The sequence below is a fragment of the Aulonocara sp. 'chitande type north' Nkhata Bay genome, linkage group LG8 (genome assembly GCF_057382095.1).
Source record: "Aulonocara sp. 'chitande type north' Nkhata Bay isolate Kocher_YH1m ecotype deep benthic linkage group LG8, A_spYH_male_GT1.1, whole genome shotgun sequence".
Classification (NCBI taxonomy): domain Eukaryota; kingdom Metazoa; phylum Chordata; class Actinopteri; order Cichliformes; family Cichlidae; genus Aulonocara; species Aulonocara sp. 'chitande type north' Nkhata Bay.
This window is the reverse complement of record NC_141351.1, coordinates 13,103,633-13,130,870: the sequence shown is the minus strand read 5'-3', so window position 1 is coordinate 13,130,870 and position 27,238 is coordinate 13,103,633. Positions and strand designations below refer to the sequence as shown.

At 38.4% G+C, this 27,238-nt stretch overlaps 1 protein-coding gene across 1 annotated transcript in view; it reads right to left on the bottom strand.

Annotated features, from left to right (window-relative positions):
* LOC147323344 (protocadherin-15-like) overlaps positions 1–27,238 on the bottom strand; it is a 233,088-nt gene that overhangs the window by 8,559 nt on the left and 197,291 nt on the right. Inside the window, exons 34-37 of the mRNA XM_086303646.1 lie at positions 24,471–24,581; positions 6,469–6,490; positions 5,799–5,837; positions 5,504–5,577 (exon numbers count right to left, since the gene is read on the bottom strand). Of these exons, the coding sequence (XP_086159772.1) occupies positions 5,504–5,577; positions 5,799–5,837; positions 6,469–6,490; positions 24,471–24,581 (246 nt within the window). The remainder of the gene's footprint in view (positions 1–5,503; positions 5,578–5,798; positions 5,838–6,468; positions 6,491–24,470; positions 24,582–27,238) is intronic.

Sequence of the window (27,238 nt, the reverse complement as noted above, 5' to 3'; positions counted from 1 at the left end):
AACTGGGTCACTGGTGGATCTCCAAATGGTAAATGATGAGTCAGTGTGTGATCTCATTTGTACACAGGTAGTACTGCAGGCTGTACGTGTTCACTAACTGAAAAAAATGATAGTTGTCATCATATTTTGGACATGTTTGTTGAAATTTGTTGAGATCCATATTGATATGGAGGACTCAGTTTCTTAATAGGCAGTTAAAATGTATTTGGAACTGGGCTCTCCCTTACTAAAAGATTATGAAATCAATTTTTAATGCACAGAAGTGTTGGTTCTTCACTTAGTCCACACATCCATATAGTTGTAAGATGCTCCCGACCTTCTTACAATCACATGAAGCTAAAGCCTGCCAGACAATAGCAAGACATGGCATAGCCAATCACCACCTTTACAATGTGAAAAAGAATGATGTTAAAGGTTTGGTCTGAGTGGTAGTTGCAGAGATGTCCGTGGATTCTCGACCTTGGGTAGTCATTGACTGCAAAGAATTTTTAAATTAATAAAAACAGCATGGAAATATTATTGGGCTTGCTGCTTCTTTAGATTGGATGTAGAGATGGAAAGAAAGCAGTTCCTACAATAAAGTAAATGGATCATGATTTAAAAATACAGAACGTTTCCACTAGGTGGACAGACTAGATCACAATGTGAATATGATTTTAGGGTTGAGCTGTCACTTTGATACAACGTGCATCTAAAATAAGCTGGACATGACTTCAGCTAATCCATTTGTATTTTCTGCTCTCATTCAGCTAATCTTTCCACATTTTCTATTGTCCTCACATTTCTTTTTATGTGGGTGCCCTAACCGAGCTCCTATCAGCTCCACGGCAGTCACACTGCTCAACACCCACACCAATAACAGTTTTGGAAAAGCGAGATTTAATCCCTTATTGCTCTGTAGCATTTATGGATTGAGTATTTCACTCTTGACTAGAGGGCAACATGAATTTGGCTCAGTTTGTTGTTTTTGTTGTTTTCCTTTTTTTTTTAAAACAGCATCAAAACATTAGACCTGTGCAACAAATGGTTCCAGTTTATATTCTGCATCTGTGTAAATCCAATCAGAATCATGCCAGCAGCAGATGGCTACATTCCCACATGCAGAGAAAATCCCATTTTGGCCTGATATTTTCAAGAAATTTCAAAGCAAAGGTCAAAAGGTTGCCAACCATGCTTTTGGAAGTGTATACTGTAAAAAAAATAAATAAAAAAGGATTTTGTGGAAAAACAAAAATCAGGAATGAGAAATGTTATCCAAAGCCTGAGAACTGGTTCGGTATTTGCTGGCGCGGACTGTTTACGCCTTTTTTTTTGCAAGTGAACGAAACAAAGTGATTAGATCTCAGTCCCACAGGGTCACAAAGTCTGATTTTCTGATCCAGTGTGCGTACAGAGTCAGACACAAGTTTGTGGATGTTGCTCTAAGCCACCAGCATCTGGCCTATTGTCTGCTTCCACGGCTGGCTGCCTGATTAGCTGCTACAGTATTGCAAAGCTAGGCAGAGAGAATTAGCTGTATGTGTGTACGCGTATGCTATGCACGTGTGTGCAAGAACGAGCAAGAGAGCATCTGAGTGATTGTAAGTGCGAGTGAATGAAGATGCTTGCCGTAAGAGAATTTGTGTGTGTGTGTTCTTCCACTGTGCGTTTATGAGTGTGCGTAGGTGGGTGTAGAAAATCAAGTTCTCTGGAGTCTGCAGCTAAAATTATAAAAATTACACAATGCATCACAGATGGCAAGCTCTGTGTGTGAATAACACACACACACACACACACACACACACACACACACACACACACACACACACACTAAAGTGTGCGTTTTTTATATACTGTGTTCTTTTTACCTTCAAGGAACCCAAAACACACACTGAACAAAATCATTTTTCTGAAATCTCCTGGCTTCCTGTAGTTTGAAGAATACAGGAGCGGCGTAGTATGAGGCAGGTCGCCGGTGTCAACATTTCACAGTAGCTGACACACTGTGTGACTGATGCAATCAGCTTGATGTCAAAGCCGCTGCCACGTGGCTGACATGACACTCAGCTGGATAAAGCGAACACAGTGAGGTCCAGACTCACGCAGGAGGAAATATGTTGTAAGGGACCCTTCCTGTCAGTGCTAGCGGTCAAAGGTTGGAGATGGAACATAGCAGAGTTGCCCGCATTCATTTCCTGGAGACTTTTTTTTCTCCGCTGTGTATCACTGTTGGTAAATGCTGCATTGCTCTGTAACACCACAAACAGTAAAGTGCCAGGTAAAGATAAGAGCTGAAAGAAATCCGCTGCTACAGTTCTGTTCACGCTGCTATGAATGACTGCTGTTAAAACATGAGACCTACTGAATGTTTCTTTAATGAATTAAATGATGTATTTGCAAGTTCAACATTGAAACTGGCCGCGTGGTTACAATCATGATCATGGAAATAACGCCGAGAATTTTATCTGTATAAGCTTATTTTAAAGGTCGTTGCATTATGTTCGATTATTTCTGATTATATATCATCACAAACCTTTTGTGAGAAACGTGAACTCTTCAATAACTCCTTTTTGTTCGTTATTACGCCGTGCTACTTCGTGGGTCTTGTTACCGTTAATTTTTAGAGCACCAATTTGTGTTAATTCTGCAGTTAGTGAATGAACCTAGATATGCAGCTTTTAGAGGGTTTGTGGCAATTGCTGTTTGTAACCATGTAAAATACATCCAAGCAGTTATGTAACATTAAAAAACAGAAGAAGGTTAGACCAATATACAGTACTTAAAAAATGTATTACACCTGTCATAAAAACAAGAAAAAGAAAGCATTTTATATCTTTCAAAAAACATATTTAAATCAAAAAATTATTGAATTCATTTAACTAAAATGTTTTTTACGCCCCAATTTGAACCGACACACGGGACTTTCAAGCATTAAAACTAATTTTAATTAAACAACTGTAATTTTAAAAAAATAGTGCTTAACTATTATTTTTGCTTTTTTTTGTAAAAGAGCAACTTTGAATATTCATGTATAAAAACAATACTTAATTTTGCATTAAAAATATGTTAATTAAAAAGCTTGAGGATTCTCTTGAATTCATCATTACAGACACATAAAATGTATTTAATCAATGCTTAGGAAGCTGTGGCATAAACCTTATGTTGGATGATGGTCTAAAAGATTTGCACTCTACAGCATAGATAGCCACTATTAATTCATAAGATTGTGCCAGTAGAGTGCGAACTGGGTTGTTCGTTCCAGAGACAATAAGCCACTGCTGCAAACACATTGAAAGCAAAATACATTCTTTTTTTGTAATATAATCTGTGACGCTAACACAAAGCTAGCAGCCAGACACCCCCAGACTCACAATGATGCATAAGCTGATTTTCACTCAAGCCCAACCAAAGAGCCAAAGCTTGATTTTCAACGGGTGAGAGAGGCAGAGATGAACATGACTGTAATGTCTCGTCACACTCCACACAGCAGAATCAGAGTAAGCACAATATTTTTCTGCGACGTTATCTGAAGGCTGTTTTTCATCACCTCTGATATCAGATTTGTGGTAAAATTTAAATGGACTACTACTAAAAAAGATCTTCCATGTGTCTAATTAGATACAGAAATTATATAAGAAAATATATAAGATTAAAAACTAACTTCCTATAGTAAATACGTAAAATAAGTAATTTCTTTAAAACAAGTAAAAAGTAATGTGTAATAGATTCCTTTTATGAGTAACAACACTGCTTGATGACTGGTTGAGACATTTTGACACAACTGTCCAAAAATGCTAGGAATTAGGTTTTTTTTTTAAATTAATTTAAATTAATTTTGAGTGAGGTCAAGTTAATAATTTAAAATTTATTAAAAAACTGGCTTATATCCACCAAGATCTTCAAGGTCAACTTAATCAGTTAGTCTAAAACTGAAAAGTTAGAAATTTAAAACTTAGAAATTGTCATTCTTACAAGTGTGGCATGTTACCACATAGAAAGTACTGTATAAAGATTTAAAACATCATGTAACATCTGACCTCTGACCTCTCCTTCTAGGTCAAAACATTGATCTGAAGGTCAGTTATAATAATGCTATTTAGAGCTATTTAAAACTATGTTTCTTACTGTCATTGTTTGTATTGACCACACATATGAGTTATAAGGATTCTTAACAACACATTACTTTGGACGCGCACTCTTCTTCATTTAAATATTGTTAAGAGTAAGAGAACGAGCTGAGGGATATACTTAAGTATAATATTATAAGTTATTCACATCCAGTTATTTGCAAATCAATACCTATTATCAATTACCCACTGCTACATAATGTTTGTGTAATCAAAGTAAAGATCTGCCATGCTACTCTCATCTGATTTTTGTGCGTAAAGACACGTAACCTTGATCATTAAAGCATAAAAAAGCACTGACACAAAGGGATGAGCCAGTGTTATGTCTATACATAACAGACAACTTACCAAAGAACTGATTTTAAATCTTTAGGTTTGTAATTAGTAACAAAAACACACCGTTTGTTCAAATTTTTGCACCGACAATGTGTTTCCTGAAGAGCTATTATTTGAAAACGTGGCATATTTTGGCAGTGTGCAGTGAATCCTTAAAAATTTTATGAAGTTCTGTCCTTAAAATGAAAAAACTAGCACAGGACCTAAAAAATGCAGCTGGCCCTTCAGTGAATCCATCTACTATTCACTGAAGCCTCATCAGAAATGGTCTCAGTGGAAGGTTGGCAGTCAAGAAGCCATTCTTAAGGAAGGGAAAGAACCAAATTACACAACAACTGGACTCAAAATCAGTGGCAACAGGTCTGATAAAGAGATGAATCCAAATTTCTGGTTCAGTTCATCATCAACATGGAGACTCTGTTATAGTTTAGAGCTGCATTTTGGCTGGTGGTGGGGATGTTTTCAAAACTGATAGAATTATAAATGCGGAAAATATCGTCAGATTTGGAGCCACCATCTGGAAAGCACTTGATTTTCCCAGCAAAATATAAAAATAAGAGATAGTTTAAGTCTTTTACACACAAACCTTTACTGTGTAACTAACTTGATTGATTTGTGTTTTTGTTGCTCTTTGCTCTTATATTGTTCTGCATTTGTTTACTTGTGATTCCATTTATTTTACCCTCACTCACTAATATCAGCTATTGAAAGCGAAGTCGTACAGCACCACCCTAAAACATGCAACATGCACACACATATCTGAATATTTATGTATTTTTTCCCCCTGTTATTGTTCAATGTCTTTTGTACGTCCTGTCTATTGTTGAAAAATAAAGCATGGAAAAGAAAGATTAGCTCTAAATAGCTTTTCTTTTGCTAACTGCATTATTTTAAATTTGATATTCTCAGGTTCATTGTTCCTGACTTTAGAGCTAATATGAACGTTTTCAAAGCCTGACAAAATTTACATGGAAAGAAAACACCAAAACGATAAAGGACGCGTGCAAAAACAAGCTGGGTATAACAAAGAAGTACAATTTGATGTGCGGCGATGTACTAACCCGTGGTCATAGTTGTAATAATCCTGTGTGTAGTAGTCATGGCCAGGATCGATGCCAGATTCCATTGATAGTTCCTGTTAGATTGACAGATCTTTGTTAGAAGCTTCACACACACACACACACACACACACACACACACACACACAAACAGATAATTTGATAGGACATGACTACACATACATACACACTCATAGTGATGACTTTGACTGCATTAAAACTTCCACAAACCCATACTCCAACAGACAGACGCCCATAGGGATTAAATAAGTACTGAAACAAGAGAGGGACTGAGTACCTCAGGTCGGAGCAGAGAAGGTCGGAGAAGTTGTTGCGTCTACCAGAGGGACAGAAAAGTGGTGAATGGAAATAAAAAACAAGCAAAATGGAAGTATTTCAGCGCTGTCCCTCAGAAATGTGTACATCTATATTAGAAACATAAAATCGATAGCTGATGCCCTGCCATTCAGCTTCTCTAGAAAGCTCAGGATCCAATGTATGTATATGCTTTCATTTGATGTTATCTGTCAGATTGTAGGAACATGGGGATGAGGTTTTATCAAGCAGCGGATATAACTTCTGAACTCAATTTAAGCTGAAATTGAGTTTGAAAATGCATGCACTGCACAAGTGACTGGATGACTCTTTATAGGAAGGCTAGACCGATGACATGTATTTAACAATGGGGACGTGGCAGAAATGTCCAGGATGTCTAAAGAACCAACTTTTTGGAATCTTAAACGAGTGGGTAAAGTTTTTAAACATATATTTAACTTCAAGATTTCCATGTACTGTAGTGGCCTTTTTAAATTATATTTTATAAAGCCAGTTACATGCACTGTGTACTGTAAATGCTCTTTCTTCTTGATAGCATCAAACAGAAAAAAAGATGGAAAGCAAACCAGGGCATAAATGTAAGTGAAAGCGTGCAGACATGCAACGACAGCATGCACACCCAAGACACCTACCTCATGTTGTCCATATCCACGCCTACAAGATCAAAGAGAGCAAAAGTGAGCCTAATATTACCAAGAAAACACACTGCCTGGGCTATAGCTCTGTCTTAACATACATGTCAGTGCTTTGATGAGAATCTTTTCTTCCTGTAAAGGAAATTTTTAAATAATAAAAAAATAAATAAATAGATGAGGCTTACTGGAAATATTTCACAGTGAGTGTAAATTAACCCAGTTTCCAGGAAGGAAGCAAGAAGATGAGATGCGTCTAAGTGATTGTATGAGATTTTGTGTACGTTGAGAAAAATGGATAATGGACGACGACTTTGAAACACAGCCAAATGAAATAGAAGCCATTGTGTCATCCACGTCTATTGTTGTTGTATCTTTGCAAATATTGTGATTAGAGATTTACGAATGCAATTTCACATCTCATTTGCAACTCATATGAAGTCATTCTGCTGTTGAGAATACTGTTAATGGTGTATGTCAATATTAACCAAAGAAGTAATAATCATATTTCAGTAAATGTGTAAATTTCAACTAGTTTAGCAACTGAGTACATGGGTACTTATTCTCAAGATCAGCAAAGACTTGTGCATGGAAACACACAGGGAAGCATATACTGCAGGTGATACTGTGGTGGCCCATGCAGTGCTGTGAAAAAATATCTGCACCCTATTTGATTTCTTAGTTTTTTGTGTGTCACAAAGATAACCTGAGTGAATACAAAATGCTGTTTTTAAATAGTGATTTCATTCACAATGGAAAATGCATGATTCTAATGATTCAATTACAGCAAGTCTCCCAGGTCTTGAAGCAGCTAAGCAGCTCCAAACATGACACTACCATCACCATGTTTGACTGTTGGTGTGATGTTCTTTTTATGAAACGCAGTGTTAGCTTTGTGCCAGATGTAACAGGACCCAAACCTTCCAAAAAGCTCAGGTTTTGTCTCGCAAGTCCACAAAATATCACCTTAAAAGTCTTGGGCAGTGTTGGGGAGTGACGGAATACATGTACCGACATTACGTATTTAAAATACAAAATATGATACAGTTACCATTTTAAAAGGGGATACTTAGAATACAGTTACTTTGTTGAAATAAATGGATTACATGGCTGTCTTTTCCTGTTTCATAAGTTAGGATATCCCTTCTCTAATTCTGGTAAATCCACACATTGCTGGAAACCCAAACAAAACACAAAATAAGAGGCTCTAATGTAAGCGTCCTGTTAATGTTGGTGCTGTCAGCTACAAAATGGACCTGAAGCCAACACAACAGAGCCGGGGCAGGAATGCATATGTTACTTGGAAATTCCGACACCACTTCTTATTTAAATAAGAAAGGAATGGCAGAAGTCTGAGAAGTCTTCAATGCAAAATCTGTTTGCCAGCAAACAAGCTGCTCTCAGAGTCAAAAGACTCCACCTCCAACCAAAAGAAACATCTGGAAGTAAGTTCTAACTAACGTTAGCCTACTGTAACTACCTTGTTTTAGTTGTGGGAGCTACCTGAGTTTTGTGACACTTCAGTAACTTTGATGGACTATTGCTGTTTGATTTATTACTATTACTGAAGGCTGCTACACTGAGCTATCATAGACTGCATACTGTTAGACTTGATGGATAGCATTAACAACCTGCTAGCTGCAAATAATCGTGTGCAGTTCTGAAAGCAGTCGATGAACTAACCTCAGCCAACGCCAGCTAACAATGTTAGCTCAGTGTCGAGTAGCCTTCAGTAAAAGTAATAAATCACACAGCAATAGTACATTCATGTAGTTGTAAAAAGCATGACAATATATCCAAGATATCCAAAGTATTCAGATTACGTTACTCACACTGAGTAATTTAACGGAATGCATTTTGGGGTATGTATTCTGTAATCTGTAGTGGAATACATTTTAAAAGTAACCTTGTCAATCATCCAGATGTGGGGAAGAGGTGAGCAACTAAAGAGTTAGATTAGCGTTCACTCCGGGGTGCTGCACCACATGTGTTTGCTAGCTGTTTCCCTGTGCTAAGTTAAGCTAATCATCGACTAGCTCAACCATAGTGATATCCTTTTTTATGTAACTTTTCATACTTCTTTTTTTGTATCCCTACAATAACAAGTTCATATGATTTGACAGAAAAAAATAAACACTCAGAATGTCAACAAACATGCAATTAATTTTACTGTATATCTGACTGAATCCATCCAGCAGCTAAGTTGATTATGTATGCGCAACAGCTTAATAATGTTTACAGTACTGTGAAATTAATACTTGTTGCTATGAGAAAAATAAAATTAAAGACAGTATGACAAAGAGAGAGCAAGAAACACCAACTAAGAGAGAAGTAGATACATTGAAGGTAGCAGACACTTTAATAAGGGGAGGCAGGAAATGTGATTAAAAAGAAGGAGGGTGAAAAGCAAAAAAGAACAAATACAAAGAGAGAAATGAAGAAAAACAGTCAATAACCTGTCTGGTCTGTCTTAACTATGCTGCACAGACTGTACAGTCATGTGAAACAAAGGTAATGCTGGCAAAATGAAGACGTATCACACATCAACAAGCAGACTTTTGGAGGACACATCACATTCTCCTGTCTGCTCTTCAAGTGCAAACACATGCAGGCATCCACACAAATTGGTAAATCACTCGAGCATCTCATTAATTCATTTTAGAATGTCAGATGTGCCTCTTAAACACACACAGGCGCACGCCTTCCAGTGGGTATCAAAATGCGGCTAAAATACGAAGCTGAGGATGTCGGATGGGGCGGATTACCGCTGATGGGCGTATGAGCAGACAGGGTAAATGGGTGAGTGAATGGAAGGAGAGATGAAACGGATGGTTTGGGGTGATCTACGGGTTCAAAATGTAATGACCCTTTTCACAGTCACTGTATCTTAAAGTGTGTGTTTACTGTCTACGTTTGAGCTGGAATCAGAATATGCCTCCCACCATGTGTAGCATAATCTGTGTATGTCTGCGCATATTTCTGTGGAAGGATAAGTCTATTTTTCTTGCCCTTATTGCTCTGACAGACACATTATTAGGTCCTCTCGAGACAAAAAGGCACAGACGGCTATCTGATCTCCACCGTGCACACAAACATACACACATTTGACATGATTGACTCTCGCTCTCCATGTCCTCTCCACCTTGTCTCATAGCGTGTATGAGAAACAGGAGGGGAGAAATATTAGCTCTTAAAGAACAGACTCAGACTATGACACCCAATAACAGCCTCTTTTCTCTTTCTTCTTAGGGCTTTATACTCAATGTTTCTGTTTCACCCTCTATTTCTGCCTTCTGCACCTCTTCCTTGCTCACCTATTTGTCCTTTCATTACAGTCACATGTTATGTAGAAAATACCAGGTGTGGATGAGAAAGCAGGAAAGTGCCCCGGTGAGTTGCAAATATGGTTGCGAGTTCAGGGCCATTACAGATATTGTCTTAAACAATTTTCCTATTTGCATTATACTTATTCAGCACTTTAACAAAAGCTTCGAGCTGCAGTGCCAAAGTCGTTACATAGGTTTGATTTTATTATTTTGAGCCACAGCATCTTGTAAGGCCAACGTTTTTAAAAAAAATTAAAGCTGGTCAGGTAGTCGAAAATCTAAAAATGTAATGCCACTGGCTCAATTCCTCTGTAATTCCACAGAGCAAAACATCAAAACTACTTGAATTGCTAATCAGTGTTGAATATGTGAGCAGTGTTTTAGATGTCTGGAGTCGTGCTCAGTCGAGTTATTTTTATAATCAGAACAAAAACAGGTACGTTTTGTTACATTTTAGGCGATGCGATAATTCTTTATCAGGATCAGGAACGTGTGACATCATCATGATGGTGAAATTTGAATGTAGTGGTTAACACATTTGCCTTACAGCTGGGAGAGCTCTGCTTCAAAATCCGATGGTGACACAAATGAAATGTGCTTCTAGTGGTCTCAGGACCAGATAAATGGGATGGCATAAAGCTTCTTTTAGCTTCTCCGTTATTCACAAGAGGTGGATGGATCTGCGTATTTGATTTGGTAGATTTTTACACCAGGCACAACCATCCTAGGAATTTGTGTCTGCTCCTAGTCTTAAATCGGGATCATTCATATGTTAGACGAACATGTCTACATCATATTATTGAGCCACTGCTTCAGGAAGCACATTCAGTATACAGTCTGAGACAAATCAACACGCATATCCTTTGGAGGTCATCGTGATTACTTCTTGAGAAATAAAGGAGCAGCTGAAAACACCTGACAACACTTTAGGTTTTTTTCTAGACGTATAGTCATGGATGAAAAATATTTCCAAAATGAAAGTAGACCTGGAAGTCGTGTTTATTACTACAACATCATTTAGAGTTACTTCTTAAATGTCACCTGGTCATGCTGTTAAAAAACAACAACTTTCTTTTAGTACAGCAAAAGAAAGTTTCTGTTTCAGAACTGGTTTCGAATATCTATTAGAGTATGATTTTTAAAATAATATAAAAAAAAAAAATCTTCAGTGGTGAGTCATACTTTTGGATCTGCCATTATCCTACTGAGCTAACAGAGTCCTAAGTCTGTGACACTAATATTGCGGGAAAAGATGGAATAATTGTAAGAGTCTGGAGTGTTAAATTCACCCTGTGACAAATGAAACAGACTTTAAATGCACAAAACTCTAAATAGCTTAAAAGACCCCAGTAATACTAGTTTGAGTTTGTGAAAAAGGTGTCGTGTACACATCACAACATTACATATTTAAGTTTGTTCTTTGCAATATTCTGGTCTAATTCTCACTCATCACTCTGAGCCAACCTCATATCTACATAGAATTAAAGTCAACACCTTGTTTTTTGGGATTCACTTAAAAAAAGTGATGTAAGGTGGTTTCTCATGACTATGTTAAATAATTTTTAAGAAATTAACTGTTTTATTTTAAAATGTTAATCTTAATGAAAAGCTAAAGATAACTAGCCAAAACGCACGCAAAAAATGAGACTATTGTTGATTTAAAGAATTATCTTTGGGTGGATTAGTACATATTAGTCTTTTTTTTTTTTTAAGTTGCTCGACTCATTACGCGAACATTGCTTGAAATACCTGTAAAACTGATTTATTTATTTATTTTTGACTAATATCTGTTGCTGCTTCAATATTTGCCACATTGACAGTGCTCAGTTTTGACCACGGAGATGACTTTTTGGTTTCAACTCGGTACCTACATTCTCAAATCAAATTTTTAAATTGGTAAAAGAAAACAAGAATGGTAAACAAACTGAAATGAACATAATACACATCATATTTCTTTCTTTATTTTTAATGTGGCACTGCTATTTTGCAGTGACAACACAGCTGTGTGGCAGCTTGAGTTTGGCAAAGTGCAAAACGAGGGATCACTTCAATGTAGCCCAACACACATTGTGTTAAAAATAATGAAGGCTTACACCGAAGCATTACTATTTCCTTTGTCGTTTTCAGTGGCTATTTGCTGCTTCAGTGACACGGACACAGACCTGCGACTTTAAAATTACACCAGACTCTCAGTGGCTGTGTCTCACACCTGAGTTTTCAGGTAAATTATACATAATTGCCGAAAACAATACACTTTCTTAAAGGTGTTTGTTCTCCGGCAAAAGCGCACAATACGAACTGAAAGGCTGCAAACAAAATGTGTCTGTGAGACAATGAAGATATGCTGTGTGTGTGTATGTGTAAAGACACGCAGCAGACTGAGGGTGAGAGCTAATCTTGACATAAAACATTTCCAGCCCAGTCAGCTGAAACAGTAGCTCCTGCAACCCGTTTAATGCTGCTGTGTAGATGTGTGTGCATGTGTGTGTGTACATATTCACACTCCTGATTATGCAAAGGCTCTTGTGTGAATGTGTGATTGGGCCTTTGTTTTGGATGCACACAGCCTTTTATTAAATCAAATCTTGACAGTACAACACTCATAGCGGAATTATGTGCTGTGTGCTGGGAAGAAAAACGCACTGCTTAGAAACAAAAATGATGACAAAAAACCCAAACAAAAACAACCAAATTTGCAAACTCTGTTGCGACAGTACAGCACGAATCTACAGGAGGAAAGAGTTTGACATCTCACATCGTAAATCCTCTCATTGTGCAGAAATACGAGCATCAGGGTTTGTGATTCCCTTAGACTTGTTGAAACTGTCAGTGACTTGTGAAATCTGCAGCTGACAAAGCCAAAAAAAACCCGACAAAATTTGGTGTCACATCATAAGAGTCATAGACAGTCAACATTTTTCAGTTCCGTCCATGTCTTTCAATCACTTGTGTTAACTGCACAAAAGTGCATCCCTTGTGAATGGAAGGGAATGACCAAGTATTTACAACACACACTACTACACAGTTTTCAAACGATGCCACACAGCAGCATTTGGCATAAATTATTCAATTGATCTGTTTTTCTTGGCAACTTCTTCATGTGAGACTGCCCAGTTAGGTTTCACGATTCATTCTCCAAGAATGACTCACTCTTTCTTGCTTTAAAAAAAGTCATACTTGATTTAAGTTTGGCTAATTTCCCTTTCAAGATTATTTTCTTGGCCGGCGTTGCAATCGTATCACCATAGTCACGTCTAACTACATGCATTTGTCCTCCTGTATAACACATGGGAGCTCCTCCAATGTGTATTAACAGCCACTTTTGGACTTGAGTTTCTTTTTAGGGTAGGAGGACAAAGAGGGAAAGACATCTGTCAGTGGGGCTACTGATGAGCTTAGATTTTATTGATGTAACTAAAAAGATAAAAACCTCCTAGAGGTTTAGTTAAAAGCAGACATTGGTATCATGGCAACCCATGGTCATGAGCTGAAGCCATATCTTTGAGTTAGGAGAACACAAACTTGAACTGAAAATGGCTTCTTTTTTTTTCTCCGCATGGTGAAATGGTAGATGTGCAAGTGTCAAAGTCAAAGTGAGATTTGTAAGAGCTGTACTGGAAACAGTCAGGAGGTGCACAGGGATGCACATTTGTACAGCTTTATGATTACACCTCATCAGAATAAAAGAAAGTTGTACCCACTGAACTGGAGAATGAATACGATGACACATTGTGACACGTGCTATATGCTACTATGGTGATGTCGCTGGCTCTACCTGCTCCTTCCTTTCTTTCAGGCATAATTTTAACCTCAATTTTATTTGGGACTTTTGGCTGCTCACTTATTTCCCAGAGGATCATCACAGTGGATGGGTTCACACGTTTGATTTGGCACAGATTTTGTGCTGGGTGCTCTCCCTGACCCATTTATACAGCGCCAATTCACAACAACAATCACCTCAAGACGCTTCATACTGCTATATAAAGACTCTACAATATTCAAGCCGATGGATCCCAGGATGCAACGCACCTGGTAGCACTTTGATCATTGTTGTTCAAAAAGACTTGGAGCTAAACTCCTCTTGCTTGTCTTCCTAGGAAGCAGTTTTTTCTTTTTTACCTACCTCCACCACCTCCATTTCTTTTTTCTAAGTTTAATCTTATTCAATTTGTTTTTTGCTTTTTAACCCCACCATTACGTGTATGTTTCCTTTAATTTTTCAGCTGTGGAGTAAATTACAGGCCAATAAATGCCAGTATGCAAGCTTCTTAAAGCACAGCATTCCTCATATAAAGCAAGTGAATTATTGTGGTTTCTTTTTAATATGCTTCAAGACTTCAAGCACTGCACATGTGAATACTTCGACATAGTTTTCTGGCACATTTCCACCAAGACGAAGACAACTTGCAACTATGCTTTCATTGTCAGTCAGTATATATTCCATTTTGCACATGCCCATGGCACTTCTCGCTCCTCCCAGAGGCATTTTTTAAGGGAAATCATGCAGGAAACACATACACATGTGGGGTTTCTAACTTTGTTTCTGTTCCAGTTAAACTAATGTAAAGCAGTAGAGTGAAAACTATCTAGAACAAGTTCATCTGAGGACAGTTTTTAAGAGATTGCTGTTCAAGTATTAATGCGCTGAATAGCTTTATTTATGCCTGCCATTGAATATATCCTGTGTTCTCAAGTCATGTAAAAGTAATTTCAGATTTTCATAAAACAAAAATGTCTTGGAGCCTTTGGTAGCACCACATATTTTATTGAAAAAAAGAAATCTAATTTTTTCGGCCTTTTTTGTATTTTTCAATTTATTCACACATTAAGTACCCAGAGAAATCCGCCCTCGAGAAACCCTCTAGAAAATCTTTGTGAAAAATGTAGCAGATATTGTTAACAAAAACATCAAACCGCATGAATGTTTTAGATTTATTTTTTAGTTTGGCTGTTCACCCATCTGCATAAATCACAACTGTGTCCTTGAAAAAGAAAACAAGGCTCATGACTTTATAGGACATTAAAAGAGGCTGGGGCCACTATGGATGAGCAGACAACATGGGTCCAGAGGTAACAGAAAAGACGCAATTACCTAATGACATGAATCGACTTAAGGAATTAACGAGAGATGTGGAATGACAAAGAAAGCTGGGAATCAACCTGAGGAACTGAAGACAAATGAGTGTTTTTTTCCCGTTTAAACACAAACTATCAGCTAAATGAGAAAAACACACAAAAGAGATAAGAATGTGGCCACGATTTGAATTCCTTAAGTTGAAACAGTGTAAAAAGACCAACCCTGTCTCCTAAAAACCACGATCAAGAACAGGTAATTTGCAACAGCAAGTATAATAGTATTTTTAGGAACTTACTATTGCCATTGAGGTTTTTTAACAGCTGTTTTGGCTCTGGCAGTAATTTGTTAGGTTAGGGAACGTCTGACACAAGGGTTACCACAGCAGGCAGCTCCACATGTCTGATTTGGCAGATTTCTGTAACACCAGATGCCCTACCTGATCAACCAGGGATTTTTGCAAAAACCACTACACCAGTGGGGTCAAAATCATTTCAGATCATGGACCACATAACGCCTACTTTACCACACCAGAAACCTGCCCTTCTGTCTGTTTTAATGTAAGAAAAATATGTATCATGTCAACAGTAAATCTCAATTTTTGGAGAAATATTGCAGTAGTAAAAATGAAAAAAATCTGTCAGCAGACTAATCAGGTTGAAGTTGTAGGAAAATGTGTAAAATCACAGAAAAAGTTCTTTTAGATCACTGACTGGCCTGTAATTATAAAACAGACATTTTTTATTATTTTTTGTCAAAATCTCCTATTTTATTTTACTTTATTTACTGTGAAAATTTCTTCATAGTACATAACTGTATTTTAATTGTTTAGCGATTAGTTGATTACTTTGGTGTTGCATGAATGACCATTATCGTTAGAAAAAGTTGTAAAACATATGAAAATCCTATTTAAAATCCAAAATGTGGGCCCTCAGTCACATCTTCTAAAGCTGTCCAGTTGGCTGGATTAGAGTCTTTGCCGGGCCAATTCTGGCCCCCTGGGCTTAATGTTTGACACCCCTGCACTACACTGTGGAGCCAACTTGACACACAACATGACAATACAGACAGTCTCCTTACATTATAGGAGCAGATGATACAGGAAGTTTATTCACAGAATTACCAGAGTCGACATCGCTGTCAATTTACTTGAAGCAAACAAGATAATTGCAAACACAGTCCAAACCCTCGAAACCACTGCCCCTTAGCAAGCCGGCAGCCTATTTTACATCCCGTCCTGTTTTGCAAGAACAGTTTGAATTTACATCGCCTTACCATCAAAAACAGACCCATTAGGCCGCCTACGTTAAAACCATGAACAGGTAAAATATAAAGTATACAGTCTCATTATAATAAAACGTCCGTCAGTGAAACTTTGGGTCGTGGCACAGATGCTACTTTGACACATACCACCCAGGTAAACATTGTTAGAGACAAACAGCATCTCCCCACCCCCATGCACCCTGATGGTAGCAGCCTCTCTCAGCAGGAGAATGAGCTCTCCTGCACTGAAAAAAATGCTCGGGGACAGTCTGAGGAAACAAGAGATAGATCTGGGTATTTATTTTAGTCTAACAATACCTCTGTAGCTACCTATGGGGTGGCAGATCATTAGAGGTTAGTGAAGCTAACTTCACTCATCCCCCAAAACCTTTCGTTTTTTCAGCTTTTTTTTTTTTTTACTTTTTGTGAAAAGTTATAGTAGTGTTTTTTTTATTTATTTGCACTTTTTTCTTTTTGAAACATTTCTCTCCTGACATGGTGTCTCTTCTTTATATGTCATATTAGTAGCTTCTGTAATATCATCTTCTAATCCTGCTGTAAATCCTCTTTTTAATGGATGGCTGGACGCTACACTTCATTAAGGACATTTTTCTGATCACCTTATTAGAGCTGGAAGACTTTGGACTATTTTAAATCCTAAATAGTCCCTGTTTGTTTGCTTTAGGGATTTTCTTTTGATGGAGCCTAGAACTGGGAAGGTACTTCAGACTTAACAAGGAGACAGGAAGATGGTTTTAATATTGTGGCTGGGCTGTGCATATGAAACAACATTTTTAGGAGACTTGACAGAAAAGGATAAACAGTGCACCGCTCGAATTAATAGAAAAGATGGAAATATGGTTGCAGACAGCAGCCTACTGATAGGGCAAGACAGAAAATGTAATTGTACAGGGGAACAAAAAATGTCACAGTAAAGATGACAGCACTTTGTAACTGTGTAACAAAGAATAAATCAAATGGAACAACTCAATGTGGCAGTAATTGCATCAATCAATAAGCATCACTGCTTGTTGCTCTGTAAGAGCATAAATACTGCAACAAAATTACCCATTTGAAGACAAAGAATCCCCGTCCGGCAAATATCAATCAAGGTTGTCGGAGTTAACAATGTTCTTCCTTGTCTGATTTTCTTTTTCACATCTGATACGTCTGTAATCAACTTGTTTCAAAGTTCAGAGGGAGCGTTGAAGCCGAGTCCAGCTTGTAATCAGTTTCTCATTACAGCAAGTGTCTGTCAACAACTATGTATCTCGTTAAATATCAGTGTGTGAAAAACACAGACTCCTGCTGACCGAGCATAACTTTTGTTGACATTTATGTAATTGGCTTTACCTGAAAAATATACTTCACAAGTTTTGTTTCAATAACGCCCATCAGCGAGAATTTTAACCTTCTTTTTTGTTCATAGCAAGAACTTTCAGCTGAGAGAAAAATGATTTTTCTTTTGCCCGTAGAGTTTACAGTATATGCGGCAAAGTTCTTTTTCTGATGGTGTTGAAGTTGAACATCCGTTCCCTGACAGCTTTATGGTCGACTCTGCAGCAGTGTGAAGAAATTCCAGAAAAGGAAAGGCTAGAGCATTGTTGACTGAGAGGGGAATCGCTTCTCAAGCTCTTCAACGATGGAGTTCATGTTAGGGTTGGGCTGAATCTGTGGAGGTGGAGGATCTTCTCCTCCTCCTCCTTCTTTACCACTGTCTCCCCCTTCTCCCCCTCCAGCTGGTAGCACATCCAAGGAATCGAGAGAATCCAGGGAATCCATGGAGGCCCGGCTCTTCCTTACCTTTTTTAGCGGAATCTGCTTCTGATCTATCTGGCTAAACATGTTGGCCACAGACTTCTCAATATCTGCTATGTTTTGGATGTTCTTTAAGATTCCCTTCAGCTCTTTTCGGGGAGGTTCGGGTTCCACCGGTAGGGGCGGCGGTGGTGGTCGGAGGGACACAGGCCGCAGAGCAGGCACCTCTGAGAGTGACGGGAGGACAAACATGGATGGATGGTGGACTGAGGGTGACACTGGGGGAGGGAGAGGCGGAGGCGGTGGCGGTGTAGGGGGTGGAGGAGCCTGTTTTTCTATATGGTTACACTTTATGGATGAAGCTGGAGAGCCAGGAGGTTGGGAAGGAGGATGACATGGAGGAGGAGATGAGGGGGGAGGAGGAGGTGGAGGAGGAGGAGCAGAGGTTTGAGGGTGCGGTGGTGGCGGTGGAGGTGTTGAAGGAGGATCGGGAATAAACTCTAAGTGGACCTGAAGTCTGTCTTCTGAACCCTGATTTCCTGTTAAATTTGCCCCAAAGCGCCGCAGCACTGGAGGAGTTGGCTTATGACTTGGCGGAGGGGTCCCTCCGTCACTCTGAGTGACGATGATACTTGGGGGTCCCTCTGTATTCTGAGGATTCTGGACACTCTGGGTGGGGGCATGCTTGTAATGCTGAGGAGTTTCTGGCAAAACAGAAAGTAAAATATCAGGTGACAGAGATCCTCGGGAGTCTCTGTTTTGCCTTTGTCTCATTTCCTGAAGTGCCTGTTGCTCAAACTGTCTGGCTTGTTCTTTCACTGTCAGTTTGGGTTCCAGACTTGGACTTCCCATTACGTCTGAATCCAGCCCACGATCAAAGCCTGAATCCAGGCCAGCATCTTTACTTTCTTTGAATTTGGCCTTTAGGAGCTCTAGCTCCCATTGAACGGGATCCATAACTACTTGGCGCCTCAAAGCGTCATATATCTCTCTTCGATGCAGTCTTGATGGGAGGGTCCAGCTGTGTCCACCACCTGATCCCCATCCACTGTCACTGCCGCTGTAACCACCAAACCCCACATCACACACGGGAGAGCTGAGCCTCAGCCAGGCCTCTCGAAGGCCTTTCCTGGAAGGGGAGAAATTCCCAAGAAGATCCTTTCTTCTTTGGCTTCTTCCAAGAGTCTCTGGACTACTCAAAGTCCCATCCTCATGGTAGATGGGATTTTTAATAGTCAGGGGGTTTTCATCAGAAAGAAAGGTGATGTTGGATTCAGATTTGGGGAAATTGTGGAGCACTCCTCCATTAGCAACGCACTGGCGATGGACCGCAATCGCTCTAGTGGCAAAGTCTGAGATCAGACGTTGGCGGTCACTTTCATCCAAACTGCCACCACTCCCGCCAGCACCACTGTGGTTTGAACGGCTGGTACATGGATAGAGGGGGGAAAAATGAGACAGAAAATGGAATGAAAGAAGAAATAAAAGAATTACAGATAAAATATGAGGGACAAGGGTAATAATGAATAGGAAAAATGTAGCTATATAAATCAAAGTTAAATGAAATGGAAGAAGGATTGTAGCTGAATGAAATTTAAATGAAAGCACCAATAAAACAATTACACTGATAAAAATAAAATGAAATGTTTTGCAATGAGAAGAGACAACAACAGAATCAAGAGGAAGGGTAGAAAGGCAGATAAAAGAGGACGGTCTGCTAGACCTGAGGTTGGACACGTGTAATGACAACACACCTCACAATAACAGATAAATGTAGAAAAGATCGGGAAGCAAAGGCGGAGGGATCTTAAGAGGTAAGATGTTTTTATTTCGGTGCTGTTTTTTTTTTTTACCAGGGGGCCAAAAGATGGAGCACAAAAAATAGATTTGAATAACAAAGGAAACTAGATTTTAAGCACACCACAAAGACGTTTCTGCAGCACTGCTATGAACGATGCCACATCTGACGGGGGGATAGATTACTGTGTCATGAGGCGTTGAGAGTATGCAGATTTTCTTACAGCAAAGGACTGGTTACGTTCTCTTCTCTCTAACAAAAGTATGTTAATCAGTGAATTCAGTAGTGTTAGTTTGTGACAGCGACGAAACTCTGCAGACTCTTGGTGTCCCATAACCATACAGCTTTAAAAGAAAATCTAACGGTTAACGCATTTGCTGTGAGATCTACCAACCTACCATGAATATAAAAAAAGAATAACTACTTACTATCCAGGACAAAATTAGAACAAAAATGTCACACATTCACAGAGTTACACTCCTCGTTACAGACACAGCTTTCAACATCCTACTCACTTTTGTCTGTCAGCGGTGGATGAGGTTGGGTGGAAGAGAGTAAATGAAGAAGATGATAAGATGTGAAGAAGATTAGATAATTAGATAAAATTAATAAAAAAAAAACATAAAATGGTCAGAGTTGTGAAAGATAAGAGCTCCAGGCAGTTTTAGAGAAACTTCATTTAGAATAATCTACAACAGAACTAAAAGACTGGATTATTACCCCCCCCCACCACCACCTTTTTTTAAATAAATGAGACCAAGATCAAGATAAGAGATCTTCAGAACTTAATACATCATTGTTAATCAATCTTTGCCTAATTAATACCATTCTAAGTGCCAAAAAGAAAGCCTAACCATCCAATCTATCTAATGCTCACTGGCTACTGACTTGAGATTGACAAGGCAGCAGCCAATGATCATGCAGTGATGTCATTGTAGCATAGTCTATCTTCTATACTTCCTATGGCTGGAACCAGCACGCTTTAAAAGGCGGAACATTTTCTTGGAAGGCTTGTTAGTTTCAGCAAACAGCGTGGCGTGCAACCACTCAGCTACTGGACAGGGAATACACTTTTTCCCCCGGTGCCTGGAGGTTTCCAGGTGGTCACTGGTTTATAGGCCTGTGTGACAGAGGCTTTATGAAGGAATAATTTGGTCAGTGTCTATAAAACATGGTAGCAGATCAGAGACAAGTAGGGGAACACTGGGATGCTGTTTTTTCTTTTTGTTTTTTTAATATATCCATTTATTATATAACTTTTCTGCCCTGGTTGTGCTGCTGTTGAGTGTTAATGCAGTCTTCCTTGTTTTTATGGCATTCATTTACCTTTAATAAATACTTTACTATTATACATTAAGGTATTTACTATATACTAAGATTTGACAGCTGCTTCAGGAATGGGGGCTGCAAAAAAACACCTTAAACACATTTTAGTGCTCGTCTAAGATGTACTGAAGCATTTCATTAAAAACTTTTATTTTGATGTTTTGATTAAAAAAATGTAAATAATTTACTGCTAATTTCTTTAGTTATTGCTATGTACATAAAATCATAGGGTATTATTCTGTAATTTAATTTCTTGGCTGAAATTAAGCTCTTCTCTGCTACCTAATGGCCAAGCACCATTAAAGAAAAGAAAAGAAAAAAGTCCTGTATCGCCATGGATACAAGGGGACATTATGCAAATATACATATTTGAACAAATCTGGACTTATTCTACAGATCTGGTTATGTAGCCAGCCCAAGAGATGAAATATGCTGTATCACTTAATAATGTGACTATTAATTTAACATTTAAAAAACATGCTTCATTTAATGTGCTGCTAATAATAAGTTAAGAACACCTAATTTTTCACAGGTAATTGAAAACAGACATTAAAAACTAAGTCTGTCAAGAGAACAGCCAAAGATAATTACATTTAAAAAAGCCTTGAAAATCAGTCTACTGAGCAGTTTGATAATGGGCTTTAATTATAAATGTGCAAACTTTTGCACTTTGCCGGGTTTTATGGTTTTTAGAGATTCAGTGCCTGCAAGAAGGCAGAGATGCAGATACAGTAGTATAGATGTGGAAGTATTAGGGAAGAAATCCTAGTAAACACACATACACGCACAAATACAGGAAGATCCCACTTGAGTTAAACACGAGCTGCAGTTTATCAATAGAAATAATTATCGCCCGGGGCAGTCTTTATAAATTAAGGGACGCATTTATTTCAATTATCTCATATCCAAGTTCATTTCAGCACACGTTTTTCAGGGAATCGCTTGGGCTTTAATCATCTCACATCCACACACACACGCACACAATGACAAACACACATACAGTTGGAAATCCCTTGCTGTCATTAGCAGATAGTTTCTGCTATCTTGCATATGAATTGCTCTCATGTTAATGGGAGTGGGGAGGCATATCAAGGACAGGCAGGAAACCAGTGATGCATGTAATGCTGATAAGAATTCCTCTCAACTTCTCCTTAACGCTCCAGTAAGGAATTGTAAATGAACTATCTGTGTGCCTTCAGTGTATGTGTGCATGAGCAAGTCAGAAAACTTTTAGATAAAAGTTAATATGGTGTCTGTACGTACAGCTCTTATTAGAAACTTGTTTAACCAAGTCAAATGTATCAAACTAGTAACAACTGGGAATAAATTAAGCACAGTCTGGTATAAAACCGACAGAAATAAGGGACCTTTTAAGGCCACACGGAGTAAATGAGCAATAAAACCTTTTAGTTTTATTGCCCATCTAGTGAGTCGAGATAGAGGACAAAATTAATAAAAAGTTAAAGTAATTTCACAATAATTACCTAAAAGCCTATTTGTATTGCTTCAGTTTACTGTCAGCAATCAAAAACAATCCGGCATGAAGGCGAGTGAGGAAAACGATTGTTTTTAAATTTGACTGACCTAATATACACTACTTGCATTTAGCACTTTAGACCGCAAGACACATTTTTAATCAAACATTCACAAGGTGCTTTATCCCATATATTTAAAAAAAATCAACTTCGCATTCATTAGCCATTTTGCTGCACCAGTTAACCTAAAAATGCATGTCTTTGGACTGTGGGTGGAAAAGAGCACCCAGTGGAAGCCCACGCAGGCACAGGGACCATCCAAACTCCAAACACAAAGCCCCAGATGGAGTTTCAACCAGCAAAATTCTTGCTGTGAGGTGACGGTGTTACCAAATGGACCATCCAAAAAGTGTGGTTTGACATTTCTAAAAATGTGTCATTAACCGCTTCCCTCCTGTTCTGGGTCCGGAGTGGTGCCATTTTTCAAAGGTTACCCATCATGGGACATTCAGTGAGAAGGCCGCCTACGACCATCATGACTAAAACAGGTGCGGGATCTGTTGGGCGTTATTTGTGTTGCATTAGATTTTAGAACAGGTTCAGTGTCACTGACTCATTATCTTATTTTTTTTTTAATGCTGATAATTTTGTGTTATGTGACAGTAAAGTTGTCAACATCTGATGGAAGCACAAGGACACCTCAGCTTATTTCTTTAACATTTTTTACTTTGACCTTAATGTTTTGCAGTTGTTACTAAACCGAATTTGAAGTTTTAGGTTTGTATAGTTTTTCATGTGAATAGAATCAGTTGCCCCTGAAGTGACTGCTGCTGTAAGGCCAGATTGGCTGACATTCAGTTTTTTTTTAAAGAGAGGACATTAGTATGCATTACAATATGTAAGAAAGAGCACATAGTGATTTTCAGAGTTTATCTCTGACTGTTAACACATTCAAAACTCAGACCTTTGTTTGGTGTTAGTTTGATGCGGGGTTGCAAGGTCTGCTTGATTAATCTAAGACTGTGTTATCTGCTTGGGTCAGTTTCTCTGGCCAGTGGAAAATGTGAAATAAAGCAAAGGCCATGTCCCCTGCCTCCCCACCGATTAAAAAAAGACTACTTTCACAAAAGCCCAAAGATATTTTAACTCGGCATATAAATCCTTGAAAAGTCTCTCAGCTTAGGAGTGATTTGGGAAAGTTCAACAAAGCAACTCAAGTGTGATGATAAATCAGTGAGTTCTATTCCAGTGAAAATGCTAAAAGAAATCTCACCATGCTTTATTCAAACTACAACATTTACTACATTTTTGTATGTTTTGCTTAGTACTAAAAAACACTCAGTAACCAGACTTGTAGTTAGAGCAGCAAGCTTCCCAACAATCTGATGCAGACTGCTTTTTGTGTCAGTACAGCCTTCTTAGCATTTATTAGCTGGACATAAGACTGGCTCAAGGCTTTCTCCAATTAGTCTGATTGCAAATCTTTGCTGCCAAGTTTTTAAATATGGTTGTTCAACAAGTCTGTCAGTCATGATGATATGTGCTGATTAAGGATCAAGAACCAACACAGTCAACTTTCCCAATAATGGGTGCAAGGTTCACTGCATTTTGATTTGTTATACAAGCATGTCCAGGTGGCGATCGCTTTCCTGTCAACACTGTTTGATATGTGGTATATTTATACAGAATGTGCAAGGTTTTGTGTATACTCTCCCACCATGAAGCCTTAGTAGTTTAACAGAACCAAACTGGGATAATATTTAAATTGCAACTTTTATTCTGTTGGGAATCAAGAGTGCATGTTGAACTGCAGGAGCATGGTTCACAGCAATATTGAAAATGTGTTCAAATGGTCTGACTGCACCACAAAGCTCCCAAAGCGCCCACACTGCCAAAGTCTGAAGTTTAACAGCCGTCAAAATGTGAGCTAACGACTGTGCTTTGGCTCATCGGTTTAAATGCCACTTTCACACATCACTTACATGGCGTTGTCACCCAGCTCTTCATACAGGTTGTTGGCAGTGCCTCCCCCAGGTTTGCCTGTTGGCAGTGCCATCTGGATGCGGGCTGTTTTGGCACACTCTGCTTGACGCCTGGACAGAGCAGAGAGGAAATGCAGAGTTAGTTATCTAAAGTCAGAGCAAAGCCATTTGAACCAACCTTTGAAAACAGTGATGTAGGCATAATCAAGCACGAAGGCTCTAACTTTCTACTTTCTCTAAAATGTCTCCTCTGTGTTCTATCAACACCTTGTTATTAACAAAAAAATAATTTCACTATCCAGTGTCCGCTGTAGAGGAAACATCAGTCTGTTCTGCACTTTAGTTCTGACTAAACAATCCCAACTGAGGAAATGATTTCTGTCACATTTTCCACAGAGATTCATTAGTCCATGGGGATTAAGATGTCTGAATGTGGTAACCTATGACCTTTTCATTACTACCACATTGAGGCTGACATTTCTGGCCTCATATTTACATTTTCCATGAGGATGCACTGTCATGACACTGGTGATCCCTTAAGATTTCCCTGCAGCGATCTGTCTAAGAATATATAAGCCTTGGCTGCAATTAGGAAATATCAGCATAACAAAATGCTAAAAAAAAAAACCACAAATGCAAAAGACAGTTGTGTAACACTGTATCGGAGCATGCTGCTATTGTAGTATTTTCAGATTCAGTCTTGCAGATACTGTAGCACTCTTATAATGCACTGCCAGGCTAAAAAACAATAAAAAATCACCACCTGGATAAATAAGCAAATAGGTAAGAACCTTCTGTTGGATAATTACCACAGTGATTAATAAGTGTTGGCTTGCAATATAATATTTAATCCTAATTAATGCAGTAAATAGCTTCTTATTGCAAACTCTGGATGGAAATAAGGTTACTGCAACAATGCCACAGTGAAAATGTCTGCAAGTGCTTTTTGTGGCAGGGTAGTTTTGTTTCTCCACCCAGTAACGACAAACCTCTATTTCTTGTTGAGGTGCAGCATGTTAAAGTCCCAAACTACTCAAGTTTTAATGCATGGCATCATAAAACACGGGGGAATGCAGACGCGAGTAGTGAGAACTCAAAGTAAGTACACTGACTGAGTAATACGAATCACACAGCATAATGCAGTAAATGTTTGCTAACATCAGACGCTGCAACAATAAATTGAAATGACTGTTTAAAGTTTTATATCCTCACTTCAAATAAAAACGTAGGAGTGCTACTGTTATCCACTCTACATAATCCTGATATGCACTACTACTTGACGCACAAATGAAAACACACACACTCTAATAAAAGCATCTGCTCTGGACATTTATGCTCCATGTTCTTCAGGATTCATTTGTTTGATAGTCTGCTGTCCTCTCCGTTTCATAGCTCTTTCTGATCTCATCCATCTTATTGTACAATGAAAGTCAACAGATTAATCAAAGTGAAAGGTGTTTAAGACAGCCATGACATTAATATTTTATCTTGGGAAAATAAAAGCGGTACTCACTCTTTGAATCTGGTGGCGACAGATGCGGCAGATGAGAGAGAGAAAGATTAGTTATTATTTGAGCCATTAATCACAGTTCTTCTTGTTAGCCAAGTTTACTTACTGCAATTTACAAGCGAAGTTGGACAATTGGTCTTCATTAAAGTAATTTAGCAAAAGATACTAGTGATTATCATGCTGATGATTGCTTTTATGTTTTTTCTGTCTTCATATTCCCTCTTGTTGTCTGTTATTTGTCTCTGTTTCTCAGCAGGATAAAAGGCTCTTTCCAAAATGCACTGATTTAATTCAGATGTGTGTGTATGTGTGAAATGGTTCACGCGTGTTTGGGAGATGGATAAAATTAATAGCCTTTCACTGTGGTTAGCTAAACAAACTATTAGAATTGGCACTCTGGGGGCAGTCTGCCATGCTGAATAGTCTGGGGAACTGACTGGCCCAGGTGATGATAAACAGTGGAAAAAGAGCGACTGTCAGTTCTGTTTGACTGCCTACATGCTCTTGAAAGAAATTGATAAGTCTTCTATATGGCTTGTTATCTTTGCTACACTAGAAGTCAAATCCTCCGTTCATACTGATTAGTTTTGAGCACCTAAATGCATGCATTATAAATCTGTTGAGCCAAATTTATGCTGATGATTTAACTTCATGCACACGTTTTCCAGCCACTGACATAATTGTGCTTGAAGTGAAAATGTCAGCATCAGACATGCATTACAAAGAACTTCAAAAGACTTTGAACCACTCCTCATTTGTTGATATTTTGCTAAAAAAAAAGGGAAATCGATGCAGTAATTTATGTATTTTAACATGTGCCTATATATGAATATCTATATATACAGTATATAAGACAAAGGCAGGGTTTGTACAACTCTAACAAGCTTAAAAATCAATATCTGGTATTCTTCAACGCAGCTTGAATTCTCTTAAGTGTTTTTAATTGAGCCATTAGTTTAAATAGAGTTACCTCTCATTTCTTTACAATTCTAATAAGCTTGTTAGTGACTATTGGATAAGACCACTTTTATTCTTCAGCACAGTCTGAACTCTCTCATCCAGCTTTCTTGTCATTTCTTTAAGTAGTCTTCAGGAATATTTCTCCAGGCTTCTTGAAGCTGTTCTGTCAAGATGACCCCACACTGCTTCAGTAATGTTGAGATCTGGGCTCTGGTATGGTATCTGGTATGCTTTTACTGCACTAATAGTGGTTTTGAGATCATGGTCATCCAAAATACAGCTCATGCCAATCAGTTTT